The 24,077-nt window shown below is 40.8% G+C and overlaps 1 protein-coding gene across 3 annotated transcripts in view; it reads left to right on the top strand.

Moving 5' to 3' along the window:
• Positions 1-2,106: 2,106 nt before the first annotated feature.
• cadm2b (cell adhesion molecule 2b) overlaps positions 2,107-24,077 on the top strand; it is a 123,072-nt gene continuing 101,101 nt past the window's right edge. For all 3 annotated transcript variants that reach the window (XM_079272560.1, XM_079272559.1, XM_079272558.1), the window contains exon 1: positions 2,107-2,295. In XM_079272560.1, the coding sequence (XP_079128686.1) occupies positions 2,235-2,295 (61 nt within the window). In that variant the 5' untranslated portion in view covers positions 2,107-2,234. The remainder of the gene's footprint in view (positions 2,296-24,077) is intronic.

The following is a 24,077-nucleotide window of genomic DNA, read 5'->3' as shown; positions in this document are numbered from 1 at the left end:
GTCTGGATGAGTTGTTTTTCAATCAGCCCGGAGGATTAAATGCTTTCAGTGACAGGTTAATGCATATTAATGTAACTCAGCTTAGCCTAAACTATTGTCTTTTACCTTTGTTTGGATCCTCTCTTGTCGACTTGAACATAGAATCTCGTATTCTATTTTTTAGTGGAAACTCCATGTTGTCAATGGAATTCAAGGATCAAAAGGTACTGTGGCTGGTGACCTTGCTAAATCTGACAATGCACGCGATATTTGAAATGATGCAGAGCACATAGTATACAGTATAACGTCCTAGAGATAAATGCAAAGGAGAACGTGCTCCTCTGCATTACAGATCTGTGTCAGCACCTCAAGGTTTTTCTGCTGAACACACATGGTCAATCAATTCTCGCTGTTTAAAAGGCGCATGAGTAGAATTCTACTCTCAAAGATCAAATGAAATTACGAGGAATTGACCTTCAAGACATGGGATTGATTCTTTACCACCATCCTCATGGTAATTGACTTTGTATAGTAGCTTTGAATTACATTATGTATTTAGAATGTATGGCACACAAGAGTGTTCAGTCTTTCAAGGTTTGCTGTTGAAAGGCAACAATGGTTCCCAAGGGATTAGTGATGTGCAAGGCTCCAAGTTAAAAGGCTGAAACGCAACATCAGCATGCACAAGTAAATGAGCGCACGTCTCTTAAAAGCCCCCATTTGGCCTGTTCTGATTAAACGCCGTGATGGATTAGAACATGAGGACAAACACATTCATTTCTTGGTTGGCAATAAAAACGATTGATCCAAGTGATTGCTTGTTTAGACAATGAGCGTCACATGTTAATTACATGTATTCCTACTGACAAAAAAGCTGATGATTTAAAAGCCTGGAATATATTTTTTTGCACTGCAGCTTTTTCCAAAGTGATACGGCTAGGTCAGCAATTTGATTTGAAGTGGGAGTGGCGTGGAAGGCCACTGTGCAAAATTGAACCAAATTCGACCGGCAGCATGTTAAACCATGTGTAAAATCCTTGCGATGGGCTGAGAAAACCATCCCTGGCTGGAGCAGCTCCTTTCCTCCCACCTCTGTCTTTAGGGATGGTCACACTCATGTGCACCGATCATCGGAGCCTTTGAAGGAAGAGGGATGTCCAGGAGCCCATTAACCTCCCCTGTGCCATCCACTGATTCCTGACACGCGTGCGGACACCAGGTCACAACCTCTGGGGAAAGCAACCGTGATTTCACACAATATAGGCAGGTCTTGTTTTGGTCACTGCATGCTGTCCTGTTTTTTTTATTTATTTATTTATTTTTTAAATTGTATTTCCAAGACTCCAATGTGCATTCTAGAATTCCCCAAGTGATAATAAGTGTCAATTTTGCAGTGCCACTTATTTTGAGTTGTCTAATGTTGACTGCAGGCTTGTGTGTCTGCTAATAAAGCTGTAATGGTTCTGGGGCGGCTGTGTTCGACACTGTCTAAAAGTGTTAAATTAACTCTGCTTGCTGTGGGCATATTTGAATACATTAAATCACTGGCATGCATTTTTTGCTCTCTCACAGTTAAGGCTAACACTGTCAAAAACATGGAGGAGAGAGCATCATCATTATTTCCTTTTAGAGCCTTAGGGAGGGCGTGTGGCTGGCACCTATGACCTTATTAAACTATATATTTTAGTGTTTTTTATGATGGGCCCAAACTGACACCTTATTCCTGCAGAGGCGTATTGCTCTGCTCTGACATTTGCTAAATTATCCTTCCAAAACTCATCAGAGGATTACTGATGGAGGCTACCCTCTCGAAATTGCTGTAAGAAAGTAACCCGTATGTGACACGGTGTAATTGTTTCGACAGTTTGCCAAAGATCAGAACTATTTCTAGGTGTTCTCCATTGGTGAAGCGTCTTCATTAGTCAAAAAGCGTGGGCGGGACTCTTGCTCGCTGCAGCGAGTCAAAGAGAAAGGCAATAAAGGGAGGCAGGAGCTGCACTTTGCCGACGAGCATCTCTGCCGTCCTGCTAGACTACAGTCATCACAGCCCCCCAGGATCTGCGAGAGAGAAAAAAATACACAGGGACTTCTCTGGAAAAGGCAGAGTTCATCAATGTAACTCCGGTCAGTCCGAAACTGCGCCGTTTACCTGGATAAGTCCATCCCGAGGAGAAGACACAGCAAGAGAGAGAGAGACAGAGACGAACGCGAGTGGAGTGTCGACGTAATAGAATTGTGAGGGAAAAGAGAAGAACATGATTGTCAAGCGGCACTTGATCTTCATCCTTTACAGCCTCTGTGCAAGCGTCTTTAAAGGTGAGCGCTGGATGTGGCTGTATAGAGACGGGCGTGGTGCTTGGAGGTGGCGGCTGCGTGAACTAAAGCCCATTATGTGCTCATGTCACACGTGAGTTCAAGTACACAGTAGACAGAGAGTTGATTTGCCTTATTTTTTACAAATGATGTGCGTTTGCGCAGCAGTTTTGGCCGGAGCACGGCTGTCGTTGTGTGCTGGAATGCCTGGAAGTTGAATTGTGCGGTGCAATGAAAAGCAGAATGCGGCTGCACAAGTTTTTTTTTTGTATCGGAGACAACTTGGATGTTGCTCTCCCTTTGGTAGTAAGTGGCAAATAAAACATCCAGCTGTAGATGAGTCGCCTTTCGCTCTCATCCTGTATGTTCGCTCGTCCAGTGCTGTCCCCTGAAGCGGACACAGGGATGCACGAAAGGTTACAGCAGCTGGTGGCGTGCGTCTGGTTTGTTGTGAGAGCGGTGTCATTGACTGAATCGTTTTTAAGTCGAACTGTCGGGTTTCTCTGGGCCTTTTTTGAAGTCATTTCACTCATAACATCAGTGACTTTGCAGAGGGGACATGTCTCCGATGCAGCCGTGGCTGCATTTGAGTTGAGCTTTTGTCTCCAGCGCGGCCAGTTTGCGCACCGTGTTTTTAAGTGTGCGCGCACGGACGCGTTCTCCAGGCAATACGCATTAGCCTACTGACCGCGCAAGCCATGTAGTCGCTCATTCAAAGTTCGGGAATAGACGAAGGTACGATTCGCGTAATGCATCTCTGTAGCCAGGCGTCAGTGTCGACAACTCCCTCAACTCCCCACACACCGTCCCGCTCTTGGACATGCTTGCGCAGCCACCGCCCTGTAGGCGACCAGTGCGCAGATACATAACGCCTACAGCAGAGGAGTATGGCAAACAAAGAAAAACATACTGAGTCCAATTCCACTAGATTTTGTCCTAGATGACAGCAGGGGGAAGATTTGTCTTTGTCACTGCTTATTCAGAGGACTGTAGGGAGGAGACAATAGCAGATGATACTAACAGTGACCTGTGATCCGAGTGTTAATCCTAAAAAGCTGATGAATCGAATGAGTTAATTAGTTAGTTCATGATGATTATTATTTTGCTTTCCCTGCAGCAAGTTTTGACCCCACACATTTGTCATTTCAATCCCAGCGAGTTGTCAAACTTGAGATGTCATCAAGTGGCTATATATCCAGCTGTGGCCTGATGACACATTCAGCTATGCCCTCTGACAAAAGTAAGACAAGCATTGTGTTTTGTTTGCTCTGCGACAGAAGGAGCACCGTGTGCACACAGTTTAAAAGCAGTTTTCAGGAAAAACTGCTGTTCAGAAAAACACCCCTCCTGTGGAGTGGATTGTGGTTAGGGTTAAACGATTATGCATGTTTTTTTTTGATGATTTGCTACCATTCAGGCAGCCTTTTGTGTCTGACCATGTCAGTATTGTATGAAAGTGAGCTTGCAGATACCTGGAACTCGCTTTGAAAACCTTTTAGATGGTGCATTCAATGATACTCCGTTATCTGGGATATGAGAATTGCATTGATGGGTTATTTTGTAAGGTAATGCAAAGTAAATATCAATGATATTTAAGGGTGGTAATGTGAATGTGGTAGGATCTCGCATTACCAGGTTGTTGTTTGTCAGCAGAGCGTGAGCACATGCAAACAGCCCCTCCTTACAGAGCATTACCACACAAGAAGAACAAAAAACTGTAGATGGACTTCATGGTCAGTTACCCGGATGACCTATGTTCAGGTTACGGTTCTGCAGGAGGATTTTAAAGCTATGCTGAAATGAATGGAAACAGTTGAAACTGCTTGGATGCTTTGGAAAATGGTTGGAAGTAATATTCTGCAAGTGAGTTGTAGTTAAAGGGCGATATGGAACTTCAGTATGATCATTTAAGCTTTGATGTGGGCTGCCCTGGATGCTCTATCTCAGTTTCATCTAGACTGAAGTTAAATCCAGAAGAATAAATCAAACATGAAAAAATGTTCAGCTGCAAATCTTGACTTTAAAATGAGAGTGTACCATTATTGCAGGCTTGAATTAGTTTGCTCTTACCATAGTTTATGGCTGAACTAATCAACTAATCACTTCACCATCTTTATTTCTTTCAGTGATAAATTACTGCATTATATTGCTGTTTCAACATTTGGCTGTATCAGAGGTCTGTGCAAAAACTATGCTTTTCTTGCTTTAGAGTCCATCTATAAATCCTGCAACGTGTACAGCAAAAGCTCAAAAGCTTGAAGGACGAGCATTTGTTGCAATAATACCATTAGCATCAGGAGCTAACTCAACAGTGTTGAGTAGAAGTGGACAACACTGCTAGCCCACAACAGATTTGAGTTCATGACATCCTGCCAGAGAGAACAGGGCACATAGAGGGTTTTGTCATCTTGTCCAAAAGCTCTACTAGGATACTGCCCACTTCAAGGGCTACTTGAATTATTTATGCTATGTGGCTTAAGTTTAGACACATGAACTAGGAGCACCCAGGGCAGTGTGCCAAAAGTCTGTGGAGAAAGCTCCTGGCGAGCACACACCTCCATCAAGGCTGCACTCCAAATTTCTTAATAAAATGGTCAAAAAATACATGTTTCATCTGCATTGGGATTAGGATCTGCTGCAAAATACACAGAGGTGGAGAATGATTGAATACATGTGCCAGATTGTTTTCATTTAAAGAGCAGTTTGGGAGTAGTAGGCTAGTCTGGCGAATATTCGAAGAATTCCCTGTCTTGCGGCGTTAACAAGCCCATTTAACAAACTGCTGACGTGCATCTAGATCTTGTTCAGGCCATGGCTTAAACTCTGAGCAAATTCCATTACAATCTGTAGAATGAATGTTTGAGATGTTGTGCCTGCTAACAGACAACAAACCAACAAATGGGACTGAAGACGTAACCTCGTCGGCGAAGGTAACTCGGTTCATGCGTCCTCCGCGCCATCAGAGCCTAATCGACAGTTAAATTGCAGTGCGCCACATCACACACTGCAGTGATACTGTGGACAAGACCTCAGCCTCAGCAGCTCTGTTCATGCTCCATAATGCCGTGAGTCCTTTCATGCAGGCTCATCCCTCTTGGAACAACTACACCATTAGTATTTTTGCTTAAATGCATTGCTGGACTCTTATCTATAGCTGCACAGCCGCCTATGGAGTACTACGCTGCCTAAATGCTTAATATGCTGTCGTGACAGAATCGATTAATTCATATGTAGAGTCAGTGTAAATCTATTGTCCTCCTCTCTATTGTGCATCCTGCCTTGTGCTCAAGCTCTGAGTGTGAGGCCCTGCTATGTCCGTATGGGCAATCAGTAATAACGTATGCCACTCCGTGAGGTGTTGTTGAATCACTGCACCAGAGTCATCACACAAACATGTTTCACCGAACGGCAGCTGACACCTGACAGACTGCTAGGTAACAGTTTAGGTGGCAAGCCAGCTATTATTAATGCTAATTAGCCATGTGGGTCGGATATGGTCTCTTTACCTGTGGGCTGGTTATGCCAGACATGTACATTTTGTCATCGGTGCGTTTCTTTGTTGGTCGCAGCTTCTCTGTGGTTTGGTCTGACATTCCTTCCACACAAGTGTTTCATCACTTTTCTTCTCACAGAGCCCAAAAACCCTCCCATACCGCCCAGGGAACTTTTCTTTTGTATGAGCACGGAGCCTTTCATCATTTCTTATCTCGTCAGGCATTTTGGCATGTACAACCTGCAGGTGATGTGTTTGCGTTGGTGTGTGTTTGACCGTAATGTGTGGGGGCAGTAATGAAACGCGTAGAATAAATGAAAGTGGCTGGCCTTTTTTTTTTTTCTTACAGCATTTTATCTGGTATCAAAACCACGGATGACAAAACCACAGACAAAGAGAGACAAGGAGGTTGGCTTGAGGATGAATAATTCTCTCGTAATGTAAATGAAAAAATGTCTTCCCTGATTAAGGAGGGAATTGAGGCAAGTCATTAAAAATGCAAAACTGCCTTGTACAACGTTTGATATCTCCTTCAAATATTGGCCCAAAAGTAGACCCATCCATTTCTGAGGGTTAAGACCACGACCGTGATTATTATATTGGATTGGTGACATTAGTGAGAACGGTAGAACAGGATATCATGTCATCCCTACAACCTTGTGTGATTATATGAGATACATTGTTGAACAAAGTTATAGAATTATTATTAAAAAGTTAGATTAAAAGCATCTCAAAACATGTCAGAAATGCCACTCCACATTTGCCGGACCACTGAACAAATTGATGATCCTCAAAACCATATACATTTCCAAAAAATAGCACCTGCATGTGGAAAATTGTATTTGTCATTGAATCATAAACAAGCAACCAAAAATGCATCAGCAGAAAGGCAATGTTTGAAACGTTGCCTAGAATTTAAATCCAAAGCTCTTTCATAAACAAGTATGCACAATAAATGCATGCATATTAATGCACACGTAACACATCATACAACGCTTTCCATTATTTAAACGTTTTCATTTGCATTCCCCGGGATGGATATGCCAACCGACAAGAACAAAATCCATTTAATGTACATGGATTTGGTCTGTATGCATATGGTTAGGATTCTGAGTACGTATGTACGAAACCAGCTTATTATCCAGTAGAGTGAGGATTCCAGCAGCAGCAGCAGCAACACTGGGACTGTGGACATAGATGTGAAGAAGTGTCCTACCTGCACAGTCCATTTGTCATTTTGAGTAGTACAGGATTGTGCATCACTTCTCAGGTCTTTTATGTCACAATATAATTTCCAGCTTGGATCGGGGTGCATCGAACATCTCTCGAAATGAAAACATGTTTGACCCAAGCGAGAGCGAGCCCCAAATTGTCATATATTGTGAGAGACACAGGGAGCCCTTGAAATGTATGCTCGGGCGCATCTCCCGTGGATTGGAATAATCAGGCAGCAGGAACAACCCGGCGGAGCTGAAGGGAAGGTATGGCAGAGGAAGGTGCTTTACAGTCAAGGATACCCGTTGCTCAGTGCTCAGGGTTAGCTTATCCCTGCAGAGAGCGTCTCCCAGCTGCCAAGTGCTGGCTCTGGTGCTGTTCATGTATACCACTGCAAATGAATAATCCAGTAAAGGGGACAAATGTGCTCTGAAAGAGCCGCTGCTGCCCTGCGTGCCTTCTGTTGACAGATATACATCTGTAGGGATAAGCCTCAAGCCAGAGGCAAATGTGCTCAGACAAGTGAGGAACGGGCTTAAAGATTAGCTGCTTGCTTCCCCAACCAAGTCGCGTGCTGTCAGTCTCTCTTCGCTATGCTCTTTGTCATAGAGCTTTTACACGCCATGGCCCCGCCAAGTGGGTATAGGCTTAGCAATGAAGCCGGTAGACTGTAAGGGCAATTATAGTACTAAAGATTATTTTGACCCGAGTTTGAGCAAAAGAGGTGAAGAGATTTTGCTACTTCCAGGGAAGCCTGTCTCAAGATACGCATGATAAGTTTAAAGTCACGATTGGTCACGCTGAAAAGTAGTTAAAGCAGCGCTTACATCAATCTCAGGCTCCTGGAGAGGCACCTGCGTTCACACATCTTGAAAGGGAAATCTCCCGTAGAACAGAATTTACATGTGTTCCTGTGGTCTGGGACAGCTGAGTCAATAAAAAACTCAATCTTAACATGAACGACTAGCTGCCGAAGCCGAAAGCCAAGTATTTCATTTGTCAAGCCATCAAGCAGCAGATACTCTACTTAAAACACAAGGAGACTGCTGTATGTTTCGAGTTTCATACCTGTGTGGAACTGACTTTAGTTGAGGTAGGATTTTGTATTTTCGTTTGCAACCACATTGATTATAACCAGCTGTGCATGGAGGCGGATTATTAAAGCAAAGCAGTTTTTTATTAAGTACTTTATAATGCTGCTAATTGTGAATCTGCTTATGGTGTATGATATATATGCTGATGCATTTCAGAGCACTACACTACACAAAAATATGGATAAAAATAATACAGAATGAAATAAAGTTCTATACATTTTATATATATATTTATAATAACAAATAAACACTCTTTCATAGAAATGAATACATGATTGATTAAATGACAAAGATTTATTTTGGGTAATCCTGCAAACATATTAGTCAATTAGTCAACACAACACACTGTAGTCCTTGGAAATAGAAATAGAAAATGATTAAATTGTTCAGATTGCAGTGCAAACTGAAGTGACCCAAAGCTTGAAAATGACTGTAATGAACCCTACATGCGTAGACAGTTCTTTGTCTTTTTAGACAGTATTAAATGTAAAACATCTGGAGGTCCAGGACTTACCGTTTGCTAAGTGCTAATGGGTTCATGTCTTAACATTTGAAATGCCTAAAATAGTCTAAAAATGGACTGTGAATAGAATCTGCACAGAATGGAATGGCATTCGTCTGTGCTGTTGGAAAGGTGGTAGGCACATGTACAGTGAGAGGTTTATGCATTCCTTATACTTTCAGTATTATGCCCGAAATGAAGCCTATACTTCATTTTATGCCCCTTTGCAGTGTTGACCTTTACCAATCTCTCTTGGCCCTCATCTCTGTTGAAGTGGGCTTTGTGCCCGACTATGGACGAGCCTCTGAATCTCATTTAGCCTGTGTGATGATCTCCCTTTTCTCCTCTTGCTGCAGTCTTCATGAACAAAGTTAATATTTTTTTGTTCAGAAATGACAGCCGTACACCATTCCCTGACCCAGCGGGCATGTAATCTGTTTTAGTCTCTTTTTTTTTTTTCCAGAGTGGATGTCACCTAGCCGTTATGTTTTCTGTTGAGCTTTTCTGATAATTATCGCAGAAGTGGTCCTTATTCTGCTAAGAAAACAAAACAAAACACAAGTTTGCTTTATGACAGTGAGAGAGGGGTAAAGCGCAGATTGTTAACCGTGCACAATTGGGTAGCATCATTATCTGTTTGCTGTATCTGTCACTTCTGTTTTTTGGGAGGTTTCCAGAAAGAGTGATTGACTATCTGAGGTGTCACACTGCAGCCCATCACCTGGCAGCCTGACTAGAAGAGACTGTACTAGTGTTGCGTTACGTTACGTAGGTCAGGGCCTTTTGCAAGTGCACAAACAAAGCCTCAATAAGGCCAATACGCTGAGGAGTATTCTTTTTTCAGATATTTAAATGTGCATTCAGTTCACGCAACCTTTCCGCTCTGTCGTTTTGTTTGAACAGCGCTTCAGTATTAAGGAACAGGAGTCCTCAGTGAGAAGGCAGCTTTGGGCAAGCCTTGGAAAATGCTTCTTGTGTAATGAGTTTTCAGAGTTCGTGCATAATGATATGCTCAACGTTGATATTGTAAATAGGTTGTTGTAATGTGTTTATGTACTCGCTGGCCGCTGGTTTTAAATGTTTCTATTTTTATGTGTTAATACAAAAATTCCATCAGTCTCACAGTCAATAGGATTTTGCATCACTGGGTTGCTGCGCTCATAAAGCCCCTTCAGTCGAGCAGTGGGGCTGGACGTCTGAGCTCCAGATAAAGGAGACTCTGTTGGACTGTCTCTGGAAATTTGATAGCTTGCTGGAATAAGCCACGCATTTTCATAGACTTGTAAGTAGCACATTTAGTTATCTATTACGAGTTAATGTTCAGCATTTTATGGCTGTATGATTTGATATGCTTTGTGCATAATGCAAAATTAAAGACCCTGAAAATAAATAAAAACGACGGAAAGGAAAACGGACAGATTTGACTTGTGAAAGAGAAGGGAGGCTTGTCATTACGTTTTGTTGAGGCACAAATAAAAGCCATTCATATTCTCAGCTGGCTGAATCCCTCTCAGGGTTATAAGGAGCTCTAGCCTATCCGGGCATATATTTTGCAGAATGCAAGCAGGTGCACCTGTCCACCGCAGAGGCCATCATAGACAGACAGACGATAACATTCATGTCGTGAGGCAATTTCGTGTCTCCAGTTCTCTTCAGACTTTAAGGTTTCTAAAGTTGTATGTAAACCCGCAGGAACGTTCGTAAACACGGCAACTCAAAAAGCACATACGATAAACTTAACAAAGAGGAGGCTAATTAAAAGTGTCCCCTCTATTCCCCAGTGATGTTATCATTGCAAAATAAGTAAGGTGACTGTCTGTGCCTGAGAGCAGCCAGAAAAAAATGCACCAGTCTAACAATTTGTTTTCTACAGCAATTCAATTTGACAATTTTATTGCGCAAACTTACTTGTTATCAATAGACTAATTCCCATTCTCTGTCTGACGGCAGTAGAACATTCAACTGAATCTCTGCATCGTTACAGTTGCATTATGCAACTCCCTGACAGTTTTTTTCAGAAAAGTTCTCTGCTGTATCTGTTAGTAATGTTTTGCCTCTTATTATTGTTGATGTTCGAGCAAAAAAATAAGAATCCAACAACCTAGGACCATTTTACACATGCAACATGGCTGCTTTCCAGTTGCGCCTCGATGGCAGCGCTCTCTTGGTAACCACATATATATGGATGGACTAAAGCTTGTGTGCCAAACACACATCCCTATCATGCTGAGTAGCCTATATTACAGTATAATAACAACTTTAAAATGTGCACTGCTTTACAGGATGAGGACTGCAGATAAGTCTACCTGGTGCACAATGTCTACTATAATTAATGGCATGCTTTGCAGATCAGTTATGCAATGAATTGGATATTCTCATTGCATATTTTAACCAGATCTGCTAATGCTTATACAAATGTTAATCGCAAGGGTAATGTTTTAAATTGATTTCAACATGCAATCAATATCACAGAAAAGGTCCTTAATGTATGAATGTCCCCGAACTAGTGAAGAAATTATGTGTTAATAGATGCAATGCAAAAGCAGAAACATGCTTCAGTGTAACAAAAAATGATTTTGTTCTCCATTGCCATCCTTAAAAGCCTACTTCGGAATAAAGACACAAAAAGCACAAACTTAAGCTCATGCATGTTTATACCCTTTTATTGACTTCCTCTTTAAAGGCTTCCCACGGGTCTCTAAAGCTGCAGTGTAGATGCTGAATGCAGGCATATTTGCAGGGGAAGGTGGGGCATTGAAAAGCATTGAAACTCATGTCCTCATAAAGAGTGATCAGCAGTCTGAACGGGAGCTGCATACCGATGCAAGGGATGCCAGTGCTCGGAGCCAGAGTGCATGCTTTGCTGGGGGAAAAAAAAAAGCCTTAAAGCTGCTAAGCTGAGAGCAAAAGGGGGAAAGGAAGAGAAGGTGCGAAGAAGGAAGGCACACAAACTGGAAACAGCAGAGAGAAGTAGGTGTAATGCAATCTGCTATTTCCTTCTCCTGCTGTGACTGGGGAATGTAAAAGGGGTTAATGCAGTTTTAAAATAATGGTTAAACCATTACATGTGAGATAACGTGGCACACTGTCTTTCCTCAGATTAATGCGAGGAAAGAAAGCTTAAAAGATGTTTAGAGGAATTAAGCATGATCCAGATTTCAGTGAGTTCCCTGTGTTCAGAGGAGCATTACAATTAGCGAAGCTACATGACCTCCTCTTCGTAGAGACTACAGTGCATTGGGAGTTGTCTTTATGGAAAGTGTTTCACCACCTGCTGACTTGCTGCATGAGCGTGACATTCTGAGGGTGTGTTCACACCGAGTTTGGATGTTTGGAACATTTTATTCAAACCCTGGAGCATTATTGTTTCAGTGTGGTTTATTTTGGCAGGCATTGACTGTGCCTCTCAACCGCAGGTGTGCAAGTTAAATAACCGCTCTGAGAATGAAGGTGCAGTCATCGTACAGCATGATGTCTTGCACATGTTCACCTGTTTTGTTCCAGTTTTGTGAAGCTGGAGCAAACTGCTTTTTTTTAAAATTACTTTTAAGTGCAATGAAAAAACATTTGACACAGTTTGTGTCTCCAGTAGAGTCTGAAATAAAAAATATAAATCCAGTAGCTTCATATGGTGGGACCTTTCTTGAAGAGTACAACGAAAATATACATGTCAAATTATTGTTAATATAAGCACTACAAATATGGAAAAAGTTAGTGATGCGAAGATGTTTAGAGGTAAGAATAGTAGTCCCATAGCAGATGTAAGGATTCCACTTGAGACTGTTTCCAATATCACCATCTATAGGAGATTCCCCCCGATTTCCCAAAATTCACTGCAGCAGAAGTGTGACTTCCCCTGACTATAATTGCGTCCGCAGTGGAGTTTGCGGCCTCATGCTCATGCGGCCTCATGCTCAACAGTCTTGGTCTTTGGGGAACATTTAGTCTGACTAACACCCTGTGAAGTACATTTCATAATGATACACTGGACCTACTACGTGCCCAGAAAAAAGAATAAAGGCTGCAGATGAGTTTAATTTATAATGGCCTCTGTAGTAAAAAGTGTATCCTGTGCAGTTAATTTCTTTTCTTTTTTTTCCCGTATAATTATTGAACAGGCATTATCATCGATGCGTTATAGGGTCTTTCATTTACATTGTAAAGACTATGAGGTAAGTGACCCTGTTTTTAAATGAAACATCTCCAGGTGTCCCTGGTTTTAGCAAATGGTTTTCATGGCAAATCTCTTTTTCTTTTTGCAATTACACCTTTAAAGTGACTGTGAGCAGAGCTTGAAGTCAAAATACCCAAAGAAGTTCCAAACCCAATATGGGGAATAAAAGAAGAAACGGAATAGTGAAGGTCAGAGCTTATAGAAACAAGCAATGCTCGATGCCTGTGACAACATGGACTGTGTTGAACTCGAAACGCTTACTCATTTAAATGCAGATACTCAAATCTGTTGATTTTTCTCTAATGGGATCAAATTTGTAAATAATTTAAAAAGGCATCAAGATGGTTAAGTTTAACTTCAAAGGTGTCTCTTTGTGTCACAGTCTGCTATGGTGTTTGTAACAGGGTTGTCTCGCCCTTACTCTTGTACATTCAACATTCAATCTGATCAGTTATCAGCACCCCTGTCATCAGCTGGGTTACTGCCCCCTGTTGGTCGAGGCATAAATTGTAAAATATTGTCATTGAGGACTTTTTTAAGTGGCAAAGTATAATATTATTTATGCAAAATAGGGCTGCCAAGATTATTTTTGAAATGTTTTACTTGCAGATTATTTTCTCAATGATCGATTGCTTAGTTCAAGAAATATGAAAAAAAGGTGAACTTGAAGGCGATGTTTTCACGAAAACAAAAATAGATATTAGAAAGGGAATTATGCCTTGTTAACAATAGCACTAAGCAGCTTATAATACATCATTAAAGCTACTAATGACAAGATTTGTTTTAATCAATAAAAATACAATCTTTTCTTTCCATATAATTTGAATTATGTGTTTTTATGAAGGCACAAACACTATGAATTACTATAACAAAGTAAAAGGAGAACACTTAGAATTTGTTATGGTTTACACTGACTACAGAGCGGTTGAAATGATGTTTGGGACGATGGGAAAAAATGTGATCAGGGATCTCTAAAAGTTCAATTTGTTCCCTTCTTTTGTGCTGATCCGATCCAAGACTCTGATCCGTGATCCGATCCGAACCATGAGTTTTATGATCCGTTGCACCACAATGTGGGACCATAGTTCTGCTCCCAATTTTTTTGTCAAGTGAAGTGAAGAAGTAAACAAGTTAACAAGTAAAGGAGATGGAAGAGGTCTAGCGATGTCCGTATGTGTACCAGCTGCCGGGTTGTTGAACCTTCATCCCAACTGCTAAAGATGCCTTGTCCATATCAGGCTCGTGCTTACCCTGCCGGCTGCCCCTCCCAGGTCTTTGTCCCAGGTCTTTGCTCGGGTGCCTGTGGAGGGGCTGTGGCGATAATTGGAGGCCCTTATGGCACTCCAAGTTGAAGTTGGCTGACAGCTGGGTAGATTGTCAGGATACCTTACAGGCAGAAGAGCTGGACATCTCCACCTGCGACCTTCTTGAGAACCCAGATGAGGACCATTGTGATGAGCACAAGTCTGCTGGCTCAGCCTCTGCCATAGTGGGTTCTCTTCCTGTCTTTCAGCCTCACTATAGACTGATGACAATGAGGGATACAAAGCCCCGCATTCCCGTCTTTCCCCACCTCGGTCAGGAGCCCTGCAGCAGTGGCTTTCTCCTTTTCCGCTTCATCTAACCGCCACTAAGCCGCTTTTTTCAGGACCTGCTGGGCATCATAAAAACGGCAGCAGATGTGAGCGGCATCATGATGCTGGCAATACAACCTGTTCCTGTTCGTGACCTCTTAGGTCGAGACATCTATCAGCAGGAGCAGGAACCTGGCAGCCCAGCCACCCCAAAAAACAACAGCATCAGTGGCAGTGATGGATATGGGGAACGGGTGTCCTTTTCAGGCTCCCCCCTTTCCTCTAAAGGGCAGTTTCTTCTCAAGTCAGTCTGCACATGACAGAAATCAAAGAAATCAAACCTGCAAGTGACAGCTCTTAGAGGACTACGCCTATTTTCATAGAATCTGGAGTAACAATATGTAACTAACATTTCAGCTCCTGAGTTCTTTTTCTGGCATATACCTTACCTTTGTTGGAGCTTTTCTCGATAATCACCATTTTTTTTTTTTTACATTTATCTACGATATATATATATATTTGTTTGTGTTTCAGATCAATTCTTTCAAATGAAAATAAAGAGAAGTATGCTATTCGGTCAGAAAAGTTTTGGTTTCAGATATAGGAACGTGGAAACAGTGGGACCAATGAGAAGAGCAGACACTAGTTTTACTCTCAGTATGAACTTTGAGCCCAATAACAGTGCTACCTTCACCATAGTCGGTTATATCTGCTATCTGTTAGAAAATGCCATCGGAAAAGATGTGCTATTTTGGATTGTGCTGCTGAAATAGCAGGAAATAAAGCCAGGATGGACCCTAGAATAAGCTCTTATAATGACCAGTCTGGATAGACCCTGTCTTTTGTGGGCTCAGAGATGATTACACATTTAGTATCCTCCAGTACTCCAGGAGTGTGAGGACTCACACCTGGTGTGTTCCAAGTGACCTTAACTACTGGAGCTGTAGCATCCCCCAGATAATGACCACTCTGAACCCTAGAAGCAGGCCTCATCACCCCATAAATACAGGGACCATATGGACTGGCGGTGGAAAGCTGCCAACAGTCACTTTTAAAATGGACGCATACATGCAGGAGGCTTTTGTGCTGTGGAAAAAGACTTGGTTGGCATTTTCACAGATTCATGAAGACTGTGTTTTGTGGAGGCTGTAGTTTAGTTACAATGGCCAAATGGCAGATGTCTCTGAAAGTGTAATGCAATTTGTCAGTGTGTTCTCAACCTGAAGGAAACTATGTTCAGATATACTGACTGCATCTGTGGTTGTGGAGCGTTAAAGTGCCATGTTCAGGGCAAATTCAGGGTTATTGTGGAACATATTTTGAATTTCTATTTTCCATTAAGGTAAGTTTACCAAAATGTTAACCAATTGGAGTTTTAACACATTACTCACAAAGCAGAGGTGTCTAGAAACCAAAAATGTGGTACTGAAGGTGCTTTTAGGATATAATGTCGCTCATGTTTCTAGACAACACAGCAACACATGGCCCATAGGTCTGTGAGCCTTGGACATGATTCGGATGTTTGTGAAGGATGTGGTTGCTTTGATATAACAAATTAGTCACTAGAAAACCACTAAGGAGTTGCAGAGCTTGGACACGATTCAAAATCCTATCCTCCTCCTTCTAAAGGGAAACACAATGCATGGAGTTTTTCTGTGTCTATAGATTGAGTCCTGATTGAACAATCTCTATGTGAGGTAGCTTGATGTAGATGTGGTCTCTCTGGATACGATTGCTTTTTGTGGTACACACCAACCAATTCTGTGATGCTGGTTTTGAAGCACTGATATGACTCAACCAGGGATTACCAATCTACAGTCTGACGGTTTGCTTCATATCAACAAGGTTTCTCAAGACTCCAAGTCCTTTGTGATACAAAGTGAATTATAAGGTGTTCTGTGTGAAAATAATTTCTTTTGTAAATGTTTTTCACGAATCACAGAATCATGTCACAATAATCCAATGAATAAATAAACAAGAAATACAATAATAATGTAATAATATTCGAAATGCCTGTATAACAAAGTTTGTAAAATAACAACAAAAATAAATTCATTGTAATGTTTGAACAATCAGCACATTTGTTGCTCTTCTGATTGAATGAACATGACATGGACAGAGAGAGGAGACTCATGTTTGCATGGGTTGACGTCTACATCAGCGCATACTTGTGTCTGTTTGTGTGTCGTCGGCCGTGCATGTGACACCTGGATAACATCACAGGGACTGGAGTCAAGCTTACATTATTGATGTAACCTTGTGCTCAACTGAACATAATGCAAACTGGATGCAGCAGTGCCACAACTAAACTCTCTCTGACCCTGTTAACAATAACATCTGCATTTGGATATGTTATCTGGAGAATGACATCTGATCACAGGTCTTTGCATTCCACCCCTGGGTTAGTGTTTTGCTCATTTTGATTTTGTCTGCGCTTTGATTGGATCTCACGGTAGGTGGAGCGAGGTGATGGTAAACTAACAGGCAAACAAGCAAAGCCAACAAAACCCTGATGTTGCTGCTTCGAAATAAAAGGTTTTAAATAACAAGACAATGGTTGACTTTTATTGTGAATATTTTACAGGAAAATGTGTTTAGCACTAAATTAGTGGCGTTTTGTTGGTGACTATTCTTCAATAAAACAAGTCTAGTAATACAGCAGGGAGGAAGAGTAAGCAGCAAAAGTAATTGGCAACTTTTACTGTGCAGAATTAATGGGATATTAAAAGTGTTTTTCTCCATTTTGCAGCTGCTCCTATGATCATGATGTATATCCGGCCACTAACCGATCAGGCAGGTTGCATGGAGGTATCAGTGTGGACACAAATATGCGGACACAGCTGAGTTCCGATCCAACGCATATGATCACAAAAGTCCCTTTTTAAAAAGCCAGGTGTACCCCAGGCCTCAGTCTCTGAGAATAATGTTTTGTTGTTGGCAAAGAGTCAGAGGAGTTGTTGGAACTTGAAGATGCACTGCCTCCAGCGCAGTGTGTGATTGCATGAGTGCGTCAGTAGGCCTGCAACAATCTCTTCTTTTGGATGATATATTGTCTTAAAACATGTATTGTGACTGTCCGAATTGTCACAGATGTATTAATCATATGAATGCATAATAATGTACACCCTTTCAAAGAGCAATGACAGTCATTTTTTAGGAATATTCAGACATTGGAATTGGATTGTGAAAAAATATTAGAATAAAACATACATAAAATAAAACCACACAATCGAAACAATAAATCAAATGGACTCTGGCTCTGTTAACAGGGAAAACCCTGCTGGTCGTTTGTTTCGTGACAAATCTTTAATGTATCTAAAGAGCGACAAGAAAATGGAAAACCGTATGTTTCATCACTTGGATTTATCACATGAAAAAAGCATTAATGTGCACAGTGCAACTATAACTGATGATACTTGTAATTGTGTCTGACTTTAAACCATCTTCTGTGCTCTACTTTCTTCAGTTTCCAAACACAATCAGTGAAACACAATCAGGATATTTTAAGATGTTTTTCTCGAACACTACAATGGGCTGATCCTGAAGTACTTACTCTTTTGCCAATGGCAACGCAGGAGCAGGAATAAGAAATATGGGTTTTCAAGATATTCTTAGCTCTACAAAGTCTTTATCAAATGTATCCCAGATTGACAGGCTCCAGTGAGATTTCCACATTCAGTAGCAACACTGAAACTATAACCCGATGTCATTTATTCAATGTGAGACAAGAGTTACCTCAGAAAATGGTTTAAAGCTGGTACACATCTGATGAGTTGCCTACGCTTTATTGAGGCTCACAGATTGAAAGTTTAACATTCCAACACGACTTGAAACCCAGATAATAATGATAATAACAATATTAATAATTGTTGTGTATTACAATCTTATCACAATCCTTGTTAGTCATATAATTCCTAAAGAAATCCCTTTTACATTGCGTTCCATTTTTCCTAATGTTGCGGAGTTGTAATCATTGTTAAGACTGACCTATAAAGCTCAAGTGGCAAATACAATAATAAAATAAAAGAATAAAAAAACCTAAAAGAGAAATTTAAGCAAGCTATAGGAAATACTTTACATTATTTGTAAATGTTATACTCAAACCATCATGTGTGTAAGGTAAGACATATTTTTCTAAACTTCGCCTGTTCAACATATATTCACAATATATCTATACATAATACATTATCATTAGTATGCAGATGTGTTTCACCCTTCAGCGTATGCTACTTAAATCTCGACAACACATTTAACACTTAAATTTGTGGGTCGTTTTTCTGGTCTTTAGTGACCAGCGCTTGTATTACGCCAATTCAGCCATAGATCAGATTAATATTGCTTGTAAACCTTACAGAGCGTATTATTTACAATGGAGTATATATTTTGGCCATTCAAGACTTCTTTCACAAACGTTCATACCACATATCTGTAGTTCAAGGTACTGTCCTTGTTAATTGCATTACAGTTCAGGGAATAATGCAAAATGTTTCCAAAAGCAGAAAGTGCTCAAATGCAACATCATAATATTGACCTCGTCCTGCAGCACACAGAGCTCCCGGTTGTTTGATATGCCGGATAATGATGTGACATTTTATGAGGGAACATTATGTTTATGGAAATCGCCCCTGCAATGCTGTCATGAAGTCAAAAAGTGCATCTCTTAGAATCGTTCCCAATAATTGGCTTAATATTTCCGCCTTATAACAGACAACAACAATCACATTTCTGCTGGAACCAACAGTTCCGTTGAATAACTCACTGTACCATTATTTTGACTTCACGGTCTTCTTACCTTCATATTATACTGACCAAATCAGTGTTTCAATGAATAGGATATATGCAATTCATATTGAGATTTGATGTATTTGAATGCAGAACTCCGTCTTTCAGTAATTGGAGACATCGAGCTGTAAGAAGCTGTAAAGACTGGTTAGACTGCTAATTTGCATTCAAATAAAAATTGACTTTAAAGTGAACCTCTTATGGTTGAAATGTTTGAATAGACAGTATAGTGAGTATGCTGATCATATCAAAAAGCACAGAGCTGCAGCAAAGCCCCCCGAATAGGGAGGATGAGGAAAATACAACTGTGCTTTTCTTCCCCTCCACATTTACATGTATAGCATTAACGAAGGTGATGGGTGTGGGAGACTATAACGGCAAAAGTGGTTAAGTTGATAGATTGTTTAATCATTGCGTACATTTAATGTACCTTACACCTTGAAAAACAGTAGATAGGGGCTGTCTGGAAGTGCCATAGATGACATGCAACCACAAACTTAAAAGCCACTTTTACCTAATGACTTTTTCCCCCTCCACTTCCAATTGACAGAACCCATATGTAATGTCAGTGTAATTCATGCAAATTCATTTCTTGTAAGTACAGTATGATTTCTAAATTGATACACCACATTGAGTTAAATGTAGCAGCTGTGGGTCTCGTGAGCGCTGGGTTGTACATGATGATACCGCACGAGATTAATCACAACGGGCATATCTGAATTTAGAGGCGGGCAGTCAACCTTTTCATACACTATCAAAACAATGCATTTTGTACATGATATTAATCAGCGCTTTAAGGTATCTTTGAAAATGGAGAGGTCTTGTGAAAAACACATTATGCACGATTACCAATCCCTTTTCATTACAACACACTTTGTATGTATTAATGTGGTATTTCTTGTTATTTGGTATGAATTACATGTGATCATCACTTTTGATTTAACTAATAGAGAGTCCATAATTATTCAGGGACTTATGTGCACTAACAGATTCCTCATTGGCGTGTTGTTTCCTGTTTTAGGTTTTGAATGTGGCAAGGGCTTTGAGTTTAAACAAGGACTCGACTGCTTAGTTAGCAGCACACTATCTGTGATGTGTGTCTTTTTGAAAAATGCCGCATTTTATAGTGACAAAAGGCTTTTCCCTTATCAGATGGAAGACGGTCACTAAGTTTGGGCATGAGAGAGACGGCATGCATGTCCAAGCAACATTAGAAACTACTAATGAATCAATTTTTTTGCCGTTGCATTCATTCCCTAAGCTATTTTTTATGACTTGTTTTTTTCTTTGTTATATTATCCCTTCATTTACACTTTTTTCCCCGGCCTGAACCAAACACCAAGTAAGAGCTGCAGTCTGCTGCTTTCATCAGCCTTGATTATGTGTACATACTGTAGCACCGTATGGAAGCTTCCAGCAATCTTTTGTCCTCCGCTATACAGGAAATGGATTCCATTTTTTTATTTAATATACACATGAAATTATTCACATACGAAGCTTAGAAAATAACCGTGGTATTTAATTCATATTTAAAGGTAGCCCCTCTACATGTGACACGTAGGAACTGAAGAAGATGTTTTGCATTAAACCTAACAAATCCTCTTCTTTTGCCCACTTGTACTGGAATTGCACTTCACAGTGTGAAGTGCAATTCCGGGAGACTCCTTCAATGTGGGGTACTCAAATTTTTCTTCAGGTTACATGATCATCAAATCAAGCATGTATTTCCTTTACTGTATCTTTAAGGATGCTGGCGGGAAGGATTTATTTTCACAATCTCTTGGCAAGTTATCACGTTACACCTTCCCTTCCATCCATCCTCCATCAGAAACTTTAAAGATAAACAGATTTACCTGGAAGCGCCCCACGTTTTTTAAATACATTTACTGTAATGTACTCGCCAGTGACTTTCTTTCAGTTGTCACTGTGAAGGGGATTTTGTCACTTGATTAAAGAATTGTTTCCCAAATTAGAGTTGAGACATTTGCAGAAAAGTCAATTGTGAAGATGGAGTACAACTAGGGGGGGGGGGGGGGGGGGGGGGGAGTTTTCAACAACTTCCTGATCCTTTCATACCTTTACACTGGCCTTCCACATGGTGCATGTGGGGAATTTAGTTTCTTATGGATTCGCTTGGGGAACTGTCTCACAGTTAAGTGAGAAACCCTGAACATGCAAGGAAAAACAGTCTCTTTGTTATATATGGTGGCAAACGGATCTCAGAAATAGTCATAACCTTCACAATTGTTACATTATTCTTAAAACCAGGGCGCTTAAGTGCTTTTCGCTCCGACTTGCTCCGTCTGAAAAGCTGCACAGTAGCAGCCTTAAAGGCCTGTTTGTGTTCAGCGCTTACGTAATTGGCCTGCATTCACAATCTTATGTTGCTTGCCTGTTGCTTGCCGTTTTCGCTCGCACTCTATCAAAAATGCATGTTAGGCCTAGATGTGAGGATTCAAAGGAATGATAATCATAATTAGGAAGATATTTCATGAGTAAGAAAGTACCGGTATTCTTATCCCCTTGAAGACAGTGATGATCAAGTTATATGCTTTCTTAATTGTGTCCTAGACTGATGAAAGGTGCAATTCGGATCTATTTATATAATCGTAACATTAGTACCCTTCACCTCATAGCTTCTGTTTGTAATATGTGCCAGATGATTAGATCACATCCACACACCAAGCTAGAAAAGTTGTCTCTCCATTGAAGTCAATTATTCACACAGCATTCTTCAGACGTTCTTCAGACTTGAGTTTTATTTTGAAAATGATCCGCAGAATGGATCGATCTGAAAATACCGGCCTCATCGTGTTTTTGTTAATTCAAGATGCCCACTTTCTGTCTCATCCAACACACTCTGTTAACACTCATGCCAATACAGCCGATCACATACAGAAAGACAGGAGGTGTCATTAATCTGTGTTCATGTTGTCTTTTGTCAGAGAACATGGCAATCAATAAATAGTGATTTGAATGACATCTCATTGCAGCAGCACAGGAAATGCTGTTTACCTGGGTACCGTGTCACGATGGAGATGTGCGTGCTCTGCTTACACCCACAGCTTCACATTTCACAAATAATTGTCACTTGTACATTGGACATAGACTTGCGAGTCCTACAGGGTTCACTTCTGCTCATGCATGGGTGGCAGGTATTGCATTGTTTTGATTGGTGAGATGGCTCAAAATACAGCGAGAGAGATGAAATGAATGTTGGAAATTAAAAACAGTAATTGCATCAGAATATATGCCAACGAGAATAATTCATTTGCAAGTTTTGCGTTACTGAAACACTCTAAAGACACTGGAGAGCAGGAGGGGGACAGAATGGATGTTTACAGCTGAGACAAAGCAGAGCCTGTATTATCGGCCAATATTAGCTTATCACATACATGTGGGTTTCAACACATGTGTCGGCCAGTAAGTATCTAGATCACAACTCTTTAGTAACCAAACCAAAAGGATCCTCATTGGAAATGTTTGTTAATCCTTATGCGAGATACAGACAGTCTAAGATTTAAACCAGCTCATATGCAGCCCTCTATTGAGGGTTGTAGAAAAGCTCCAAGCAATACCCATGTCCGTATCCTCATTATTGCCACTGCTCTGACTTTCAAGAGGGTGCTTATGCTTATCAAAGAGTGAATTATCAAGCATGACATAAACAGGCATAATTAGACCATCAATCAAGTAAATTAGTTATGGATTATCTCTCTGTAATTGACCCTTTTGTATTACGGGTTCAAAGTGAAACTGAACCGAATATCTTTACAGTGGGCTGTGGCTGTTATTTACGTTTTCCTTCCTGCCTCTTATTAGTATAGAAGAGGGATTTTATTTCTCGTATATGCTCAGACAATTCCAGCAATAACAATCTCTCTGGGCTGAGGAGGGACTCGCTTGAAATGTGTCTGAAGGCTTGCAGAGTAGCACAGGAAAGAGAATAAATGATAGAAAAAGGGGCGATAGTCTGTTTTAAGTGATGAATCATATGCTAATACTCAAAGGCAAAGCTTGGCTGTGAGCAGTCGATGCCAATATGGCACTTTCAGGATCCTGGAATGTAAATGCTTTCTGGTCGGGCTTCTCTGAGATCCCTAAATGAACTTGACGTACTGTATCAGAGGAGATAACAACAAAAGAGCTGCCAATGTGCGGAGGTGATTTGCATTGAGGCACTGCTGGGCCTTCTGCTATACCTGAGTGAGCTCTCAGACAGGTTTCTAGACACTCTTTTGGTAAAGCAAGCAGTAAGTCTGTGATTGTGATGTCTTGAGATGTTTACTGCAGAGCTGAGCAGGAGGAGGTGGGGCAGCAGTATCTCATCCTCTGTACAGCCCCACGAGCCTGTGGCTGTTGCTTAAAATATCACTTGACCAGGAAGTTGAGTGAGCACTTTGAGATTTGGGCACAATCTAGTCAAACTACAGTGTTTTTCCAGGTGTAGTGGTTGTTGGGTTTACGGTTGGGTTTTATGCCTGGTTCAAGGACGCATGCAAGCTCAGTACATAGACTGGAGGAAAAACAATACATGCAGCATATGTGACATGGTCAATAGTTATCTGAAGGGATGTGTAACGCAACATATATGCAACCCTTTGCTGGTTTTAGCTTCTCAAATATAAAGATCTTTATATTGTTTAAAATTTAATATCTTTGGGTTTTAGACTGTTGGTTGGACAAAACAAACGGATGCTAATATTGAGGTGAGCCAACAACCATCACAGCTGTGTGTAATAGCACCTGTCAGCTAAGCAAACACGACCCCAAACATACCACTCTTTTTACATTAATACCTTCTGAACAGAAAAGGAGATGCATTTGAAGAAGTGACATTAGCTATTCAGAGCCTAACTTCTGCTGCAAAAAATAGTTGACTTTGCATTTCTAGATAGAAGTTGGAAGTTTTCCCATTCACTTCAAAACAGTTTTATTCAGAGCCAGCATC

Source organism: Melanostigma gelatinosum (genome assembly GCF_949748355.1).
Source record: "Melanostigma gelatinosum genome assembly, chromosome: 7".
NCBI classification, from domain to species: Eukaryota; Metazoa; Chordata; class Actinopteri; order Perciformes; family Zoarcidae; genus Melanostigma; species Melanostigma gelatinosum.
This window is presented reverse-complemented; position numbering and strand designations above follow the sequence as displayed.